Below are 17,272 nucleotides of genomic sequence, written 5' to 3' on the forward strand. Positions count from 1 at the left end.
TGTGCTTATCTTATAGTGCTAACTTTGTTTTATTCATCAATGCAATAATAAATGAGCTATTACACGTCGATTTGAGAAGGAAAGACAGAAAATTCGCAATCTAAGATAAAGTCAAGTGGAAAAATAGTGAGAAAATTGTATGGTAAAGAACAAAAAAATAAAAAGAAAAAAAATGGAAGCATGGGCAATGGCAAAGAGGGGGGGCTATAAAAGTGTTTGGAAAGACGTATGAGAAACTCGTGGTGTAAATATAGCCATGCACACTTAGGGTCCACTCTCATTGTACTTTTTCGTTTTTCTCTGTATCCCACATTTTTTATGCACTATCCCAATTTATCGATTTTTTTTTTTTGGATATTCTTGCCAATTATTTACGCATTATTAGAAACATCCATCGACAAAATGCCATTATCATAAACCATATATTAGCATTGCATAATGTCAATAATCAATCTCATCGTATGCATGACATGATATTGAATCATGTTATAGGGCCGGGAGATCTTCAAACCAGTGTGAAATCGATGAAAATGATAGAGTATAAAACATATTTTTGAATCTCAATCATACTTAGCGTCTAATATTCCCCCTCACATAAAAGCCTTTTAATTAGCTTAAAGTGTAGATGTAGCATGAGTCATACCATACCCAGCGTTTAATATTCCACTTGAAAGTGGGGGGGGGTACGGTGTATGTTCGTGTCACATTGGTTCTGATACCATGTTTATAGATCATCTCAACAAAAACTTAAACTTATGGTTGAGACTCATGAATATGTTCTATTAATATCAGAAAAGTTATAGCAGACTCTCCTTAATTAGTAAGTTGCTAGAATTTGATCATGTTCGCCTGTACCACTAGAAAAAGACAACTTAATAATTGATATCTTGCTCATAACAATCATAAGATACATAGCTAGCACTGATTAGTTTAATCCGCTCATCAAAATGCACCTATATAGTAATGCATTGAAGCGAACAATACACAATGGTAGTGCATTATGCATCAACATTATTTATTACATAAAGATTAAAACTACAAGTAGACCCTATTGAGAAAAATGGTGAATCTAACAACAAATATCAATCACCACCTACAATTACATCCCCGAGATGTTTCCATATTGGAAACTCCCCATGTAATTGTCTATATCATTCTTTAATTTCACCATTGTCCACCTCCTCCCTTGAACAATAACAACACTTGTAGAGTTGTAGGTGTCATTACAATTATTGGTTTTAATTTTAATCATACTTCTTAATTACTCATTTTTGTTTAATTTGAATACATATTTCAACTTTGATGATTTTCAAAGATCTTATTGATCACTTTAATAGATAATTTTTAGAAAGATTGTTAATCATGTCAATTCAAAAGTTTGAAAAAAATTGTTATTGACATGCCATATTTGCTTACAAATTCAATGTGATAATTTTAAGAGTAAAGAACAAGAGTACAGTGTGACCAAAAAGTTTTGGTATGCATAGTATTATGTCTAGAAACTACAAAGTAGAAAGATATTTGTGGCATACAAATGTAATACGAAAGTATTTAATTAATAGATGTTCCCTCTACATTTTCATTAATTAGTTGTGTTTTCTTAATTAACTTTAATTGTCAAGTTCGAGCCTCCATCATCATACATTTTTCTTAAAAATTTAAAGTCATTAGATTAATGAAAAAAAAATGGCATTATAAGCCTATTAAAAAAAAAAAAAAAAAAAAAAAAAGCATAAGGGAAAGTAGAATTCTAACTCAAGATTCAATGTTGAACATTGTAATTTTTTGTTATTATAATAGTGTACCAAAGAGTAAAGCTTCAATACTTCAAAATTGAAAGAAAATAATAATTAGAAAGCTAAAACGACACTTTAAAAAACTTTATGTATTCACCTATAACCTATTTACATGAATTTTAACTTATCAACATAGATTTGAATTTGTTTTTCTTAAACTAGACTTCTTAATTGAACATTTTTTTCCCCAACAGGATAGGAACTTATTTTAACAGTGAGTTATGCATAGTATTAAGTAGTCTAACCTTTATTAAACGACTGAGCTTTTTTTTTTTTTTTTTTTTTCCCGAACTTAATTTATTTGAAGCTAATTTTCTAAAGAGGGTACAATATGAAAAGCAAGGTAAAGGCTACACATACAACTGTTGTATGTGGTCCCTACATACAACCTTACTTTGTCATGTTTTTATTGGCTACAATAATGGGCCCATGTCCCATTAGAATTCAATTTATATTTGACTTCTAATTTTCTCTCCTTTTTTAATAATGATGTGTCAAATTTCTAGTGGTGTTGTAAGTAGGGACAACATACAATGATTGTATGTGTATCAGCTCTCGAAGAGCAAGAACATTAAAAATGGGTTGGAAATTAGGAATAATTTAATTGAATATTGACAAATTATAGTTTATCACTTTGACACTCAATAGCACATTAGTTCTCCATCTTTATCTACAAGATAAAGTAAAAATCTAGCAGCCAAGATAATTGTGGCTTTAATTAGAGAAAACCTTGGATAAGATAATAATAATCCTATTAACGAATTGTGGTTCTGATTAGAGAGGTCATGTACAATATTTGGAGCAAGTCAAATTGTTTGGGTAGAAATCACGATTATTGGATAAGTAATAGAATAGAATCCAGTCCAAAAACGGAAAAAGAAGTAGAACAACAAGATTAGATTTATTTCAACATGTGATACTTGATAGCTACACACCCATATATGACTATGGGATATATGCGTATATATATCAGTATTATCGTATACAAATTAATGTATCAACATTTGTAATAGTATCCACAATGTATGAAAATGCACTTTTTAAATGCGAAATTTTGTAGTTTTACTTTGATTTGAAAAATCTAACACAACGGAATACAATACCTAATGACACCAACTTATCATAGAAATATGCTTCCAACGTGTTCAGCAAAATGTAGTTGTAGCGGTAGATGTTAGTTGTGGTAGTGGATGTTAGTTGTGACTTGTGAGAGTATAGTCGTCTACAACAAATGGTTAGTTATAAAGATAGATAATTAAATATCAGTGTTAAGTAAAAAATTATTACCTTTGAAATATAAGGAATTAAAAAATAAAAATAAAATAAAAAACAATTACCTTTAATTTCAAAAGCAAATGATTTTAGCTTTTAACTATAGCTAAACCACTATACAACAAAACTTTCATTTTTTTTAACGACTATAAGCTACTTAAAATCTACTACCCAACACGCCCTTTTTGTATATATAAGTTTAGTACAAGCTTGCAAGCAAGGGGGCTGCCTCACATTAAACTTAACACGTCAATTACATAATACTAAAAGCGAATCTGACATGACACTTGTCATGTTCCGATTATAAATTTTCCCGCCACTTTTTTCTTTCCATTTTTTTTCTTTTTTGTACAAAATCTTCATTAATATTATTTTATATATCCTATGATATTTAACTTTCAATTTGGCAACTATATACGAAATATATTCTATATGCATATCTTTCGTATTTTTTATAATAGGTATTTTTCTATAATAAACAAACACATAATAAGGTAATATATTAGAATAATAAAATGTACTACTCCCGTACTTCGTATCATTCTTCTACAACGTATTTTTTCTTTGAAAGTTTTTTTGCTCTATCTAACCAGGATTTGATAAAACAATTACAATTCAATAACTATAAACATAAATATAAAACAAAATTAAAAAATCATGATTATTAATTTACATAAAAATTAGTCAATTAAATTTGTAAAACATTGTGCCAGTTATAGTATGCTATAAAATATTGTGCCGGTCAAATACCACCAAAATAGGGATATATGGGTATATAATTACATTGCACGGGTTATAATTATAAATTGCATTCTCATATAAAACACTATAATCATTAATTTTTTGTGTTTTTTTTAATGTTTAATAATCAATAACTTTTGATAACAATATAATATTAATTCAAGTTTTTTTGGTTTTTTTTTTTTTTTTTTTTGAAAAGAAATTCAAGTATTTGTTTCAATTAAAATATTGTTTTTTTTGAAATTTTTTTTTTATTGTTGTATTAACATTATAATTCACTGATTCATAATTTGATTAAGTAAAAATTGTGCGTTGCACGGGATTTAAACTAGTTGTAGTACTAAAATCATTGTCAATCAGCACATACATGACACTTCGCCTCCAAAATTCATACAAACTAAAATATTGTAGTAAAACAAAGCGAAGTAATTTTTTTTTTTGGTGCAAACAAAGTTAAGTATTTATACTAAGTCCTTGATAGTTGATACTGATTTGTGAAAATATAGCTTAATTAATCGCAATAAAAGTACACCAGCATGTATAAATGTATATATATATATATATATATATATATATATATATATATATATATATATTTTGTCATCAATAAAAAATACTCGTACCATAGTTGTCGAAATTGGGCCTCATAAAACTTAAATATGGAAATCAAGACATTGTTTGAGAGATTGGAGCCCTCAAAAACTCAAATTGAGAAAACAAACAATAAAGAACTTTTGATAAGGTTGTTGCAGCAACTTTAGACCACAGTTATGCCCCATTAAGCAAACAGAAAATTGTCAAACACATGAATTTTTTCATTAAATTTGCACTAAAAAATAAAATAAAATAAAAAAATCTCTTATGGATAAAACTTAAAACAGTGAAATTTCACGTGAAGAGGCCCATTAAAATAAACCAAGTCACATGAATGAATGCCCACAAATAGATAATTGTGGCCAACACAAGCTCAAAGATGGTGACAAGCTTTCATTTGCTTAATTGTCAATTTTTTGGCAGAAGTATGTACTGTAAGTGATTACAAATTTATAATAGGTCGTGTTCTCTCCAACTAATGAATTTTAATTTCGATTTAAGTTTAGAAAAATAATACATAGTAAATAATTTATATTAAGCATAATGTTATGAGCTTATGACAAATGTGTCCAATGTGAGACTTCAGTGTTGTGTCATTTATAAGGGAGAGCTAATATCAATTAATTGCCAGTGATGACAAGTTATAAATATCTTGCTCAATTGAATTTCTAAATTTCCTTCTTTTTTCTTTTAGAAATTGACTAATTTCATAAAAAATCAAAATACAAAACAAATCAATGGAAAAGGAAATAATTCCTCCAAAAAAAAAAAAAAAAACACGGAAAAGGAAATATACCCAAATGCTCAATACTGAAAAAATGAAGAAATGTTGGTGGACGAAATCATCAAATTCTTACGTTGTTACAATTTGCTAACACATAGACCTGATCTGTACAAGAATAGATCTCATAAAAGCTTTCTACGTCGTAGAGGATGTGGTGTCTTGATCTTCAGTTTCAGCATCAGGACGTCCATAGACAACAGCGAGATAATGGCCTACGGTTTCTCTAGTGAGGCCAGGAAACCTGTGGTGGCCGTCTGGTTTTGGGTCAATTTTCACAAACGGCCACCTCAGAAACTCGGCAGCTTCACACTCTTCCCATCCATCCCCAATCACACAGAACTGAACATCGGGTCCACCAAAGCGCTCCTTGATCCATGAGAAACAACGAAGCTTCCCTACGTCCCATGCACTATATACTGGGAAAGTTTTATTTATACCCAATATCAGTACTTATCTCAGTTCATACAAACAGAAGCAGATGAGAATAAAAGACTCAGAAAAAACTATATACGACAGGGAACTCAGAAGCTAAGAGGCCCGGCCTGCAAAAAGCCATTTGATTGGTCATTAATACTTGCTTTTGGGCTGGACCAGTTCTTCATCCCTTCCACAGTACTAGTCTAAGTAAGTGGAGAGCTGTACTAAGGTGCTTTCCTCACCTACCTTAGTAGTAAGTTACCTTATCATCTTCGCAGATTAACTAGTACCTATTACCTAAACAGGTCCCATACAGCAATTAGCGTGTTGCCAATTTGCCATGTTCATGAAGATGATAGTGCATATCTATATAGAGAAGTGACATTGGAACGAAAATCCCAACCAAAAAGGCTACAATACATTAAACAAGGTTCTCTCGAAATTGTTATCATACTCTCTGTCTAATAAGAATTGCTCTTAAAAAAAAAAATATATATCCCATCCTGGAATATCTCATAATAATTCTCATTACATAGCATCTGGCTCCACCCTCTTCAATGCCATTTCTTTAAAAAACATTGCCATCCACAATAATTAGCGGTGTACAGAGTTGAGCTGGCTTTAAGCCTTACTCTGGACAGGTCCTACGGGTGAACAAAAGCAAAGAATCCTGTCATTAAATGAAGCATTATGCTATGGAACCTTTACATTTGATGTTCAAACTAAGTATAAGCCCCAACAATACCAGTGTTGATAAGACATAAAACAGGTATGAACAAGGGATATGGGACCAACTTGAGGGAGAGAAACGGATGCACCCAGGAAAAAATAAGAGGAATCAGGCTTATCTTCTTTCTCTCTCTCCCAAACAAAGTTTCCATTATTTATAGGCTTATCAGATCTGGGATTATATTCGAAGATCCTTCTTCACTACTTAAACATTCTCAATAATTGGAGCCATCAATCAATGTAAGGATTTATTGTAGATTTAGAGCATTCTACAGAGAGGCAGCCCCAAGGCCCTTAAAGGTGGTATCAATATAATCGATGAAACTACATGAAATGGTGTGTGGAGGAAGTCCTAGTGTCATTCTTACTTTCCCTATGATACTTACTTAGAGCTCGTAGGTAAACAAGTAAAATGGAATTATTGAAGGAATGGATAATTTTAGTTTCAAAGGATGAGACAGAACCATTAAAGTTTCACCCACATTTTTACTATATTAATATTACATCTGCCAAGCTGAAAAAGAGAACAGGGACTCTTCTATGCAAGGCATTTTCTGCAGCAACTAAGCAGGTTTATGCTAACAAGTCCAGATTAGTTTCCTACATATTTTTCAGTAGAAAGGGATATGCTTCGTACATATTAATAAATTATTAGTGGTCACATCGTAGCCAAAACTTATAAAGATGGTTCCTAAACTAGGAACTAGCGTTTATTTATGAATTGTTTATTACTATCTCATCCACTCAGTATCATAGCCTTATAGGAGCTGTTAGCCAATATCTGACATTTTCCAGGAATGAGCTTTTGACTATCACTATATAGTTGTATAATTCTATGGGAAAACTTTATAGTAGAGATATCAAGAACTACAAGGATAGCATAGAGGCATTATACGCCCAACAGAGTGATAATTTCAGCAGGAAGATGATGAAAAAAACGATAGTTAGAAGGGAACTTACTATTTTCACAAGTTAACAAGCTGTCCAATTTAAATAGTAAACATTTGACTAGGCTCGGAATCAGTGATCCAGCAGTCACTAAGATATTAATGCATTGGAACTCTTCACATCCAGTGGTTACCAATTCTCTATCACCTGAGCAATGTTGCAGCAAGGTCCGTGCTGCATCAAAAAAAGGAGAATGTTTTCATTTATGCTGTCAGAAGTAAAGGCACTATTAAATAAGAGTCTGCAATGCATCAGTGAGGCAGTGACACCAAAGTGCTTCAGCAGTACAGCAAGTATTTAAGCAACAAGAGTATCATTCATTCCCAAGAGACCAAGACTACAGAAGGCAACTAGATATAGAAGTTCCCATCAAAGGCATGATCATACATTTGACAACAGTTTTGGCCCATTATCTCATTTTAGAAAAAAAGTTAAATCAAACCATCTCATTAGTAAAATATTTGAATCAGATTTTTGTACGTTTGTAGAATAGTGAAGACAAGCAAGCACAATATGACTACATTCACAAAACAAGGAAGGTTCATTACATCATAAGAAACAAAAATCTCAAGATAAGAATCCTCAGGATCCACATCAATAGTCAAATTTGAGACAATTCCTACAGTAACTAAATCACGTATGCTTTACAGAATAATATTTACAGGAAGAAAACCTGATGCTAACATGGCTTTTCCCAAGCTCTTTCTTTTATTTGTTCTTAGCTGCTCTAGCTTATAATCTATGTCCATGTTGCAGATAAAAGTGGGGCCCAGAATGACAATGACTTCATGAGAAACACTCACTCTTCTGAAACTTGCATAAATAATGCAGAGTAAACTAATGTTCAACTGCAAATATTGGAAGCAATTGTTGCAACATGCAATGAATTCACGGAAGTGCCCACTGATGACATACACAAAAGAATTCAATTCTATCTTCATGCCAAGACAATGAGAAATGACATTAACCCAAAATTTCAACAAGTAATACAAAAAAACATTATGATTCTATCACAGATGATACAAATCTGAAAAAAGAAACTTGCATGAAACACCAAAAGGTTAATAAATAGCAGTTGTCACAAGTTATATTCGTATGCAAATTCTTCTGGCATTCAATAGAAATTTTAAGCTTCCTCTATGTGATTCACTCGTTAATTAGCTCTAATATTAGGTTTCTTGCGGTGCGTGGAGGGGAAGAGGGTGGATGAGGAAGGTAAATTTAATCACACCTTCTACAAGTGTAGTCAGTTCACTAAGCCTTCATGAGGGAAAAAAAAATTCCAGTAACCCAGCTTGATGAAGCAACAGTGAAACTCTAGCAGACACTAAGCATAGCTTTATTTTTTATATATATGTTTTTCGTCTTTCAGTTCATATACGGTTCAGAGGGATGCAGTGACCAAGTATGCATTTTACCCAGAGAATTATACATACCAGAGGATAGCCATCCATCAGTGTAACTATCGGTAATCTCATATAGATTATTCCAAAGTTCAATTTTCTTCTGGTCAAGTATAGTATGCAAGCCCTGAAAAAATCAGATATTAATTCATAGGAAGAATAGGAACTAAGAGGTAATAGGAAAAGAAAGAGACAGCTTAATAGCTCATAAAAGATGCACAATTGAAATAAGTACATATTGTGCCACAAATCATGTATCTAACAATACAGAAGTGCTACATCCTATACCAATTAGCAAATTATTACAAAAGAAGAAAGCAAACAAAACCAGAAGGAGTCCATAGCGAATACCTGTTTATACTTCTGCGCTATGATCCTATGACGATAAGCAAGCTTTCTTTTGTTGATGTCATCTGTTGGAGAACCAATGTTGTCTTGGCTAAAATCATAATTAGAGAGATCAGCCCCGTCATCGTACGGGCTCAAAGCATCAATCACAGGCTCATTGCATTGTTCTATCTGCAAATGGAGATCAAATTAAGCTATCTGAAATCACCAGTATCTCTTTGGATACCTCTAAGCAGTGTATACTAACTTTAAAAAGGAACAATAAGAGCACGGACAATCGTATGATCATTCAATGTCACAAAGCAGCCAACATACTTGTTCATAGAAGAAATAATCATCGCAAACATCAAGGATAAATTTTTCCCACATCTTTCCAATATCAACGCCCTTCTGTACATCCTTCACACCACTAAATGCTACTGCATATGTACCATCCAACAACGACTTCAACAATATTAGTGTCTCATCCATATCCCATATGTAGACAATCTTTTTCCGAACAGCACTACTTTCAGCAACATGATTCTCATTTTCAAGAGCAGATTCACTTTTACTACAATCACTCATAGTGACACTTCTCAGAAACCAGTGGAATCAACACTGTAACCTGAAACACAAAAATAGGGAAACCAACTTCCTAATAACGTAACAAACTCGAAATCAACTTCAAAGCATAAGCAATAGCCAAAAATCATTGAACAGGTAAAAATGCTCGTGAAACACACTTGATCATTTGGCTATAAACTCAAACATCTGGGAACTCAAAGTATTCCTAATTACTTCATTTCATACCACAAAGTTATCAGATTAAGGGGTTATGTTCTTGAACTCAGCTAACACATAATATTTGGTACCAAGGTTCCACCCCATATCGCCCTGGTTTCATTCATGATTCCGTACCCATACCACTCGGCAAACCAAACAACACTTCTCAAAATATAAATTACTAAAACATGAGTAATTAGCCACCCCAAAATGCATTAACATAAGATGTGAGAACATTATCAAGTATAATATATCTGTATCAAAGCTGTTTCATCACAATAACACAGAAGTAAAGATTCCCACAAAACCAAGAATAATTCAAATCAGATTCAGGGTATTTTCCTATAATGAGTTCGAATTATAAAATAAAAAAAAATAAAAAAAAAAAAAAAAAAAAAACTAGTAAAGAATATTGATACCAAATCGCATAAAATTAGAATTTTTATACTCAAATTGAAAAAGAAAGAAAGATGAAAACTTGGCAACAATTTTTTGCATAACGCTAGTGCATTAAATTGTAAATGATCTCCAAATAATGCGAAAAATTGGAGCAGCCAGTGTGAGATTAGTTAAGCAAATTCGTAAGTAATTAGCAAAAAAAAATGGATCAAATTAAGTAAGTCAATTAACACTAATGAAAATTATAATCTCTAATAGAGTAGTAGCAAAGTACCAATTAGCTCAAGCAATTCAAAGTATTGAAAGTAGATATTACTCGTATTGAATACAAATTCGTCGAATTAAAAAAGAAGCTCACCTGAATATAACAGTTTGATCTGATTTTGCCCAATTTCTGACTTCAACCGTGGAAAAATAACGAGGAGTTCGTTGATGGGGAGAAATAGTTAAACGATGCCGTCTTGACAAAGTTTCAATATTCTCCCTAAATAATAAGCCCACATTTATATTTTTGGAAATTATAAAAAGAAAAAATACGGAATTAAGGGTTTATAATGTTTGAGCAAGTTGTTGTAAAAAAAAATGTTTGAGCAAGTTAATTCAAGTTTGAAGTTTGAACTAACTTTTAATATGCTTGTCTAGGGGCTTGTTCTAATTTTCTGAATTGAGCTGAACTGAATTTATTGCAGTTGGACTGAATTGAATATTTTATAAGAGAAAAAAAAATTAGAAACTAAACAAAACTGAGCTGAACTGAATAGAATTGAATGGAGCTGAACTGAATTGAACTGATTGGAGCTGGACTAAATTGAGGAACTGAAAATAAGCTGAAGAGAACATGCCCTAATCTTAGCTCGTTAAAATTTTGGCTTTATAAACTTGTTAGATTTTAGTTCATACTCATGTCAGACTGTATTTTGAGTAAACTCGAGTTTGCAATAATTTAAATAAGACTTGATTAATTTAACAATATAAATTTATTTGTGAATGAATTTTAACTGATTATAATCAAACATGAATAAAATTATAAATAAACTTAAAAGAGTTGTTCGAACATTATTGAGTTAAAAATGTTGTTTTTCGAACTTTACTCATCATGTACATAATAAAAAGCTTAAGGTTTTTTTATTCTCTTAAAAAACGAGTTTTGAGTGATTTTTAGCCGAGCAAACATGGGTGCCTGTGTTCTTTTTCCTTTTGAGTTTTCTTTATTTTATGTTGTTACAATAATTGATTGGAATTTGGAGAAAAAAAAAAAAGAAAGAAAAAGAAAAAGGAGGTAGCAATATTTAGTATACATCTGTTTCTAAATGTTTCATTTTAAAATGTTCTTTATGCTTTACTCATAAGTGCGGAGTAATTTTTTTTAATGTTTTTTCTTACACTTTACATAAAAATCTCAATTTTGGCAATTATTATGCTACTATTATACCCTCAGTTAACCTATTGATCTTATACCCTTCAAATTTCAAATAATTTTTATGTGAGATTTAACCCAATTGAATTGTTTATTAGCAAATAATTTTCACTTATTTTCTAGTTTCTAAACAATTTTTATTTATTTAAATTTTTTTTTTTTTTTTTTTTTTTTGGGGGGGGGGGGTGGTATTTGCAATTGCAAACATAGGTCTTTCTAAAGAGTAAACACTATTGTGTCAAAAAAAAAAAAAAAAGTAAACACTAAACACTATGTACAAGACATTTCATGACATCATACACTACCCTGCAAAATTATCTTGCAACCGGACATCAAATAAATGCTCAAGAAAAAGCAAGATTAATGAAAACAAAAGGCAGAAAGGGTGAAGACAAAAGGAATGCATTAGAATTTATCACCATGTTTACTCTTTTATTATTCACAATAACATATTTACATTATTAGTTTTAAGTGTTCAAACATTTTAAAATATACAGAAGAAAAAGAGAAAACAGATACACATGGAAGTGGCTATTGTACAAGATTTAATGTTTCTTGATTAGCTCCTTTGCGCTGGTACTACTTCATCAAGGCAAAAACAAGACAAGATGCAGGACCATAATCCCCTTCTTCCCTTCAGTATTCGGTTTGGAAACCTGTTTCTTTTATCGACGAGTTCAGCCATGTGCTGAACGACAGCCTGATCAAGAGAAAGGATGAACATGTTAGATAATGAACTAAGTACAAGTATTAGTGATAGCTTAATCACAATACTTTACTAAAATTTTACCTGAGCTCCCAGTTTAATAATCTCAGGGGGAATTTCAAGTGGTGTTCCATCAGCAAAAAACACCTTCAGCTTTGATAGGAACCTGAAAGAATCTGGCAAAACTCTGATTTGATCATAACTTATGTCCAACTCCTCAAGCATTGAAAAGTTGCCAATTGATCTTGGCAAGGATTTGAGATCAACAAAGTTGTTCCCAATGTTCAAAACTTTCAAGCTCGACATAGAGCACAAGCAGTCTGGGACTGATTCAAGCTCGTTGAAGCTCGAATTGAGTTCCTCTAAGCTTTGAAGATTGCACATTGTTTCTGGCAGGTTCTTTACTCTGTTATAACGGACTGTCAAAATTTCCAAATTCACAAGGTTTCCAATAGCCTCAGGAAGAGAATTTAACCGATTGAAATTTACTTGCAACACCACCAGATACGTACACGAGCCAATTGCACTAGGGAGCTCTTCGAGTTCATTTTTGTCAAGATTCAACTTCTCCAATGAGCTAAGGTTGCCAATTGAATCAGGCAATTGAGTGAAGAAATTAGAACTCAAATCAAGATTGACTAAGCCTACTAACTTCTCAAAGGAAGCTGGCAAAGATTTCAGCCTATTCCCATGAAGATCAAGGTCAGTCAGACTCGTTAGCTCTCCAATTGATCTCGGAAGGTTTATTAGTTGATTTGAGTGGATGTCAAACTTCTTCAATGCCTTAAGCTCACCAACATCCGATGGAAGAGCCATAATTTCGTTTTTCGATATGTCAATTTCAGTTAAATTTGACAATTTCACAAGTGATAAAGGTAGCCACTCAACTTCAGCCATTAGCCTTCCTTGAAGATCAAGGACTGATGCACCAGTTTTATCATAATTTTCGAAAAGAGTAGCCACTTCCATTAAACTCATCTTCTTTGTGCATCCTCTTCCTACTTTGTAAAAATTCAAATCAAACCTCAACATTAACATTCTCAAACAACCAAATCAAACAATATGGTAAAACTTTCTCATTTGTTCAAAACTTCATGTTTTTAAAGTCAACCCATGAACTTGAAACCCTAACATCTACCCTAAAACCCTAATAATCTAGTAAATCCAGAAAACAATTATAATTGCAGCATAATTGATGAACATTAAACATTAATAAATATAACAATACATAATAATTGAAAAAATAAAACTCAAATACAAGTTTTGAAATCGAACCTGCAAATACTTGAGGTATAATTGGAACATCAACAGAATTACTTTGCAAGTTCTCATTTTCTGCGAATTTCATCAAAATCCCATCAATTATTTCACGGTTTTGATCAATTTCCTCATCTGGGTATTCCAAATTAATCAAATTATCCATTTGGGTATTCCCAGAATCGGTCTTTTGAATGAGCTCCTCCAATCTCTGAAACGTTTCTTCAAATTGGATCAATTGAATAGGGTCTTTCCTCTGTTCGCCGCCATTGAAGAAAGACATGGCTTTTCTTAGTGTTTAGAGGAGAGAGAAAAGATCACAGAAGACATAATCTGATGGAGTCTGCTGTTTTTGAAATCTGCTTGAAATTCAATTTAAATTGGGTGTTAAAGATTAGAGGATTGGTAAATGGTACTGGGTATGTATTGACTGTTTCAAATAGTTCAATTGTGGGAATTGAAATTGGTGACAGTGATTTGTGAAATTTGGTGGTGAGTTCTTACACGGCTGCTGCTGTGTGGGAAGCCTGGATTAGATTCGACCGACAACCTTGGCTAATTTGGCAATGGACCGGCATTCTTGGCTAATTAGAAGAAAACCATTAATTAGACTTGTTACAAATTCACAAAGTAATTCTTATGGAGTATGTAAGGAGTAACAGACGGACTTAAAAACGACTTAAACGAGTATACCTTAAAGGCTTAAATACGGAGTATATTTATCATATACTTTCTTTTTTAATATTAAGTTGAGAGTTTAATTATTTATCAACAATTTATGAGCAAATCGATTTAATAAATATTTATTTATTGTCAATTCTTTCTATTTTTAGCTTTTTGTATGCAACCCTTAGGCTACATATATCTTTTTCTTTTTATATATAGTGAAAATTTTATCCTTATAAATCATTTTCCATTGTATGAATATCATCAAATTAGGCTAAGTCATCCCAAAATCCCAAATCTAGTTAAATACTTAAATCTCTAATACAACTATACAAGTTATGTTCAACGGACTTGGCTGAAAAGTCGGAGTGTCCGTGTCGACACGACATGACGCGGATTCGGACACGAAATTCGTGTCAGATTCGACAGTGTGCACTCGGACACTTTAGAGAGAGGGGAAGGGGAGAAATAGAGCTGAATTTTTTTAAAAAAAAATGCCTAATTTTTTCAAGCAAAGGAGAAATATAGTTATGGATAAGTAAGAAATTTGAGGGAGCGGCAGGTTGAAGAAGAAAGACAGTACAAAAAAAAAAAAAAAAAGATTGTCAACGAGATAGTGCTTTACAGCTGTATTCCTTCCTTTTATTGGTTTTTTTTATTTATTTTAAAATCCCTTTTTACTGTTGTGATAGTTGTATCCATCACTTTTTTACCCCTTTATTTAATTTCTCGCGGTGAGTTACTGAGTTACTTGAGTACTTCATCTTTATCTTTATTTAAAAAAAAAAACCCAAATAATAAGTGTTATTGTCATAGTTTAGGATTATATGGTATAGATTTTTTGAATATTAATGAAATATTTACATATTTTGTAATGTATAATTTTTTGCAAAAAATGAAAGTGTCGTGTCCCCGCACCCGTGTCAAAATATAGGACAAAGTCCCCGTGTCCTAAAATTTTGGATATTGGCGAATCGGACACTCGGACATGTGTCTGTGTTCGACACATGTATCCGAGTCCATGTAACATACTCCCTCCGTTTTTAAATACTTGCTCCACTTTTCTTTTTCAACCGTTTTTAAATACTTGTTCCATTTCTTTATTTGGAAAGTTTTTACAATATTTAATTCATTTCTACCACCTAGTGAACTCAACAAATATCATATTTTATTCATTTCATATCCTCCCACCTCTAATTTCTCCACTACTTTTGTTTTTTTTTTTACAATTTTTTATTCTTCAACCAACCCCACTACCTTCATATTCTATTACTTTATCCAATTTCTCCTAAAACTCCGCGCATGGAAAAATGGAGCAAGTATTTAAAAACGGAGGGAGTAGTATACAAGTATATATGATGTTGTACTAGTATCACTTATGGTACACTAGTTATTTTGCCATTAATTTTAGGGTACATAACTTAAATTTACAATTATTTTTGTTAAAAATAGAATTTTATTTAGGGAAAAAAAATGAAAAACCAAACTAGTACTATAAAACTCCAATAGTCCCAAAACCCCCCTACAATCCTACTTTTCCGAAATGGCAAATGAAGATGAAGCCTCAATTCCAGCATCCTTAGTTGGATCATTATTGAAGTACACTGAACCACAGTAATTCCAATTAAGCCAAGCCACCCACTTCAAGCTTCAAGCACACCTTCACAAGGTATTCTGACCATATTTCTAATTATGTTGCTTTATTGTGTGATATTTGACTGTCGTTTTTTTTAGTGGATTTAAGATTAATTATGAAGTTATTATCTTTATGAATTGTTGCGGCATTCAATGTGTTCTACCGTCAACGAATCCTAATACTGTTTGAATAATGAATCTCATGATATATAATGTCAATTTATTTCTTTAGAAAAAATTGTATTATGTTAATCGGGACTCTTCAATTCACCTCACATACCAATGTCAGACCTTGACACTGGATATAGATGAGACACTTTATTTTAGTTCAATGTCATGGAATTTTTTCACAAAATAACGATATTGGACACTTAGACACGTCGGATATCGGACACTTTATTTTAGTTCAATAAGGACAGCATATGGGTGGAAGTGTTGCTTTGCTTACCTAACAGTTTGCTCTGTCAATAGTATATAGGTGTAGGTGGGTGCGTTTATATTATATTATTTTTTTCTCCATGTTGTGATTAGGTGAGTAGATCCTAATTCATACACTTTGATGCTACTAAAGACTTAGTTATTGGTGATATAGCATTATTTCTGGACAGGGAGAGCGTAGTAGTTGGAAAAGAGGGATTAGAGATGATTAAATAATGACCTGGACTAATTATGGTCATTGTGTTTAATACTAACTAGACTGATGTTTATAAGCGGTACAATAGTAACTTTGGTTTTATGATATGTTTTAATTGGAAAATGAATAGCTTATAAAGGAGAAGAAGGGGTGATAATTGAATGTAATTGTACAGGTATTAAGTTGGGGGAAAATGAATCAAATAACATTCATGTATGTTTTTTTTTTTGAAGGGAACATTCATACATGTATTGAATTAAATCTAGTTCTTTTTTAAAAATAATAAGAAAGGGGATTAGTTAATGGAGGAAGGTGACATGTGGCACTGGTAAAAAATAAATTTTAATTTACATGTGGCATGATGGGGATGATGGTTTGTGTTTTTAAATACTAAGTATAGATATAGATGTATTATTGTGCACATGTATCGTCTGTATTATTGTGCTATTTTTTGTTACTATTCGAATGCGATGCAAGTTGTTGAAATTTGACCAATTAAACTTAAACAAAGTTCAAATCTGGCAACTAGTGTAGGCTGTATACTGATTATTCACTTCTTCACCTTATACTTGAGTCACTAACACACCTTGAAGTATTTGCTAGAGAAAAGTTTTGATCGAAAAAAGAGAGAATGGCTGAGGGAATATTGTTTGGCATTACACAGGAAATCATAAAGAATCTGGGATCAAGGGCAATTGATGAGATTGCTTCGGCATGGGGATTCAAGCCTCGGCTTGAGAAGCTCAAGACCACTATCAACA

General features: G+C 32.1%; 2 protein-coding genes across 3 annotated transcripts; both read right to left on the reverse strand.

The window, feature by feature from the left end:
- Positions 1 to 5,184: 5,184 nt before the first annotated feature.
- On the reverse strand, positions 5,185 to 10,691 carry LOC110730203 (eyes absent homolog 4-like). The gene is made up of 6 exons (XM_021909983.1): positions 10,555 to 10,691; positions 9,348 to 9,639; positions 9,036 to 9,203; positions 8,718 to 8,811; positions 7,294 to 7,455; positions 5,185 to 5,603 (listed from the first exon to the last, which is right to left on the reverse strand). The coding sequence occupies exons 2-6, from the start codon at positions 9,597 to 9,599 to the stop codon at positions 5,323 to 5,325; spliced, it is 957 nt and encodes a 318-aa protein (XP_021765675.1). The 5' UTR covers positions 9,600 to 9,639; positions 10,555 to 10,691; the 3' UTR covers positions 5,185 to 5,322.
- Positions 10,692 to 12,014: 1,323 nt separating this feature from the next.
- On the reverse strand, positions 12,015 to 14,222 carry LOC110730204 (plant intracellular Ras-group-related LRR protein 5-like). Of its 2 annotated transcripts, none has more exons than XM_021909984.1 (3): positions 13,595 to 14,222; positions 12,404 to 13,320; positions 12,015 to 12,313 (listed from the first exon to the last, which is right to left on the reverse strand). In XM_021909984.1, exons 1-3 carry the CDS (start codon positions 13,857 to 13,859, stop codon positions 12,173 to 12,175), a joined length of 1,323 nt encoding a protein of 440 aa, XP_021765676.1. In that variant the 5' UTR covers positions 13,860 to 14,222; the 3' UTR covers positions 12,015 to 12,172. The 2 variants fall into 2 exon arrangements, with proteins under 2 accessions (XP_021765676.1, XP_021765677.1); XM_021909985.1 differs by having other exon boundaries at positions 12,404 to 13,317; positions 13,595 to 14,221.
- Positions 14,223 to 17,272: the final 3,050 nt, after the last annotated feature.

Source organism: Chenopodium quinoa, unplaced genomic scaffold, assembly GCF_001683475.1.
Source record: "Chenopodium quinoa cultivar QQ74 unplaced genomic scaffold, ASM168347v1, whole genome shotgun sequence".
Lineage (NCBI taxonomy): Eukaryota > Viridiplantae > Streptophyta > Magnoliopsida > Caryophyllales > Amaranthaceae > Chenopodium > Chenopodium quinoa.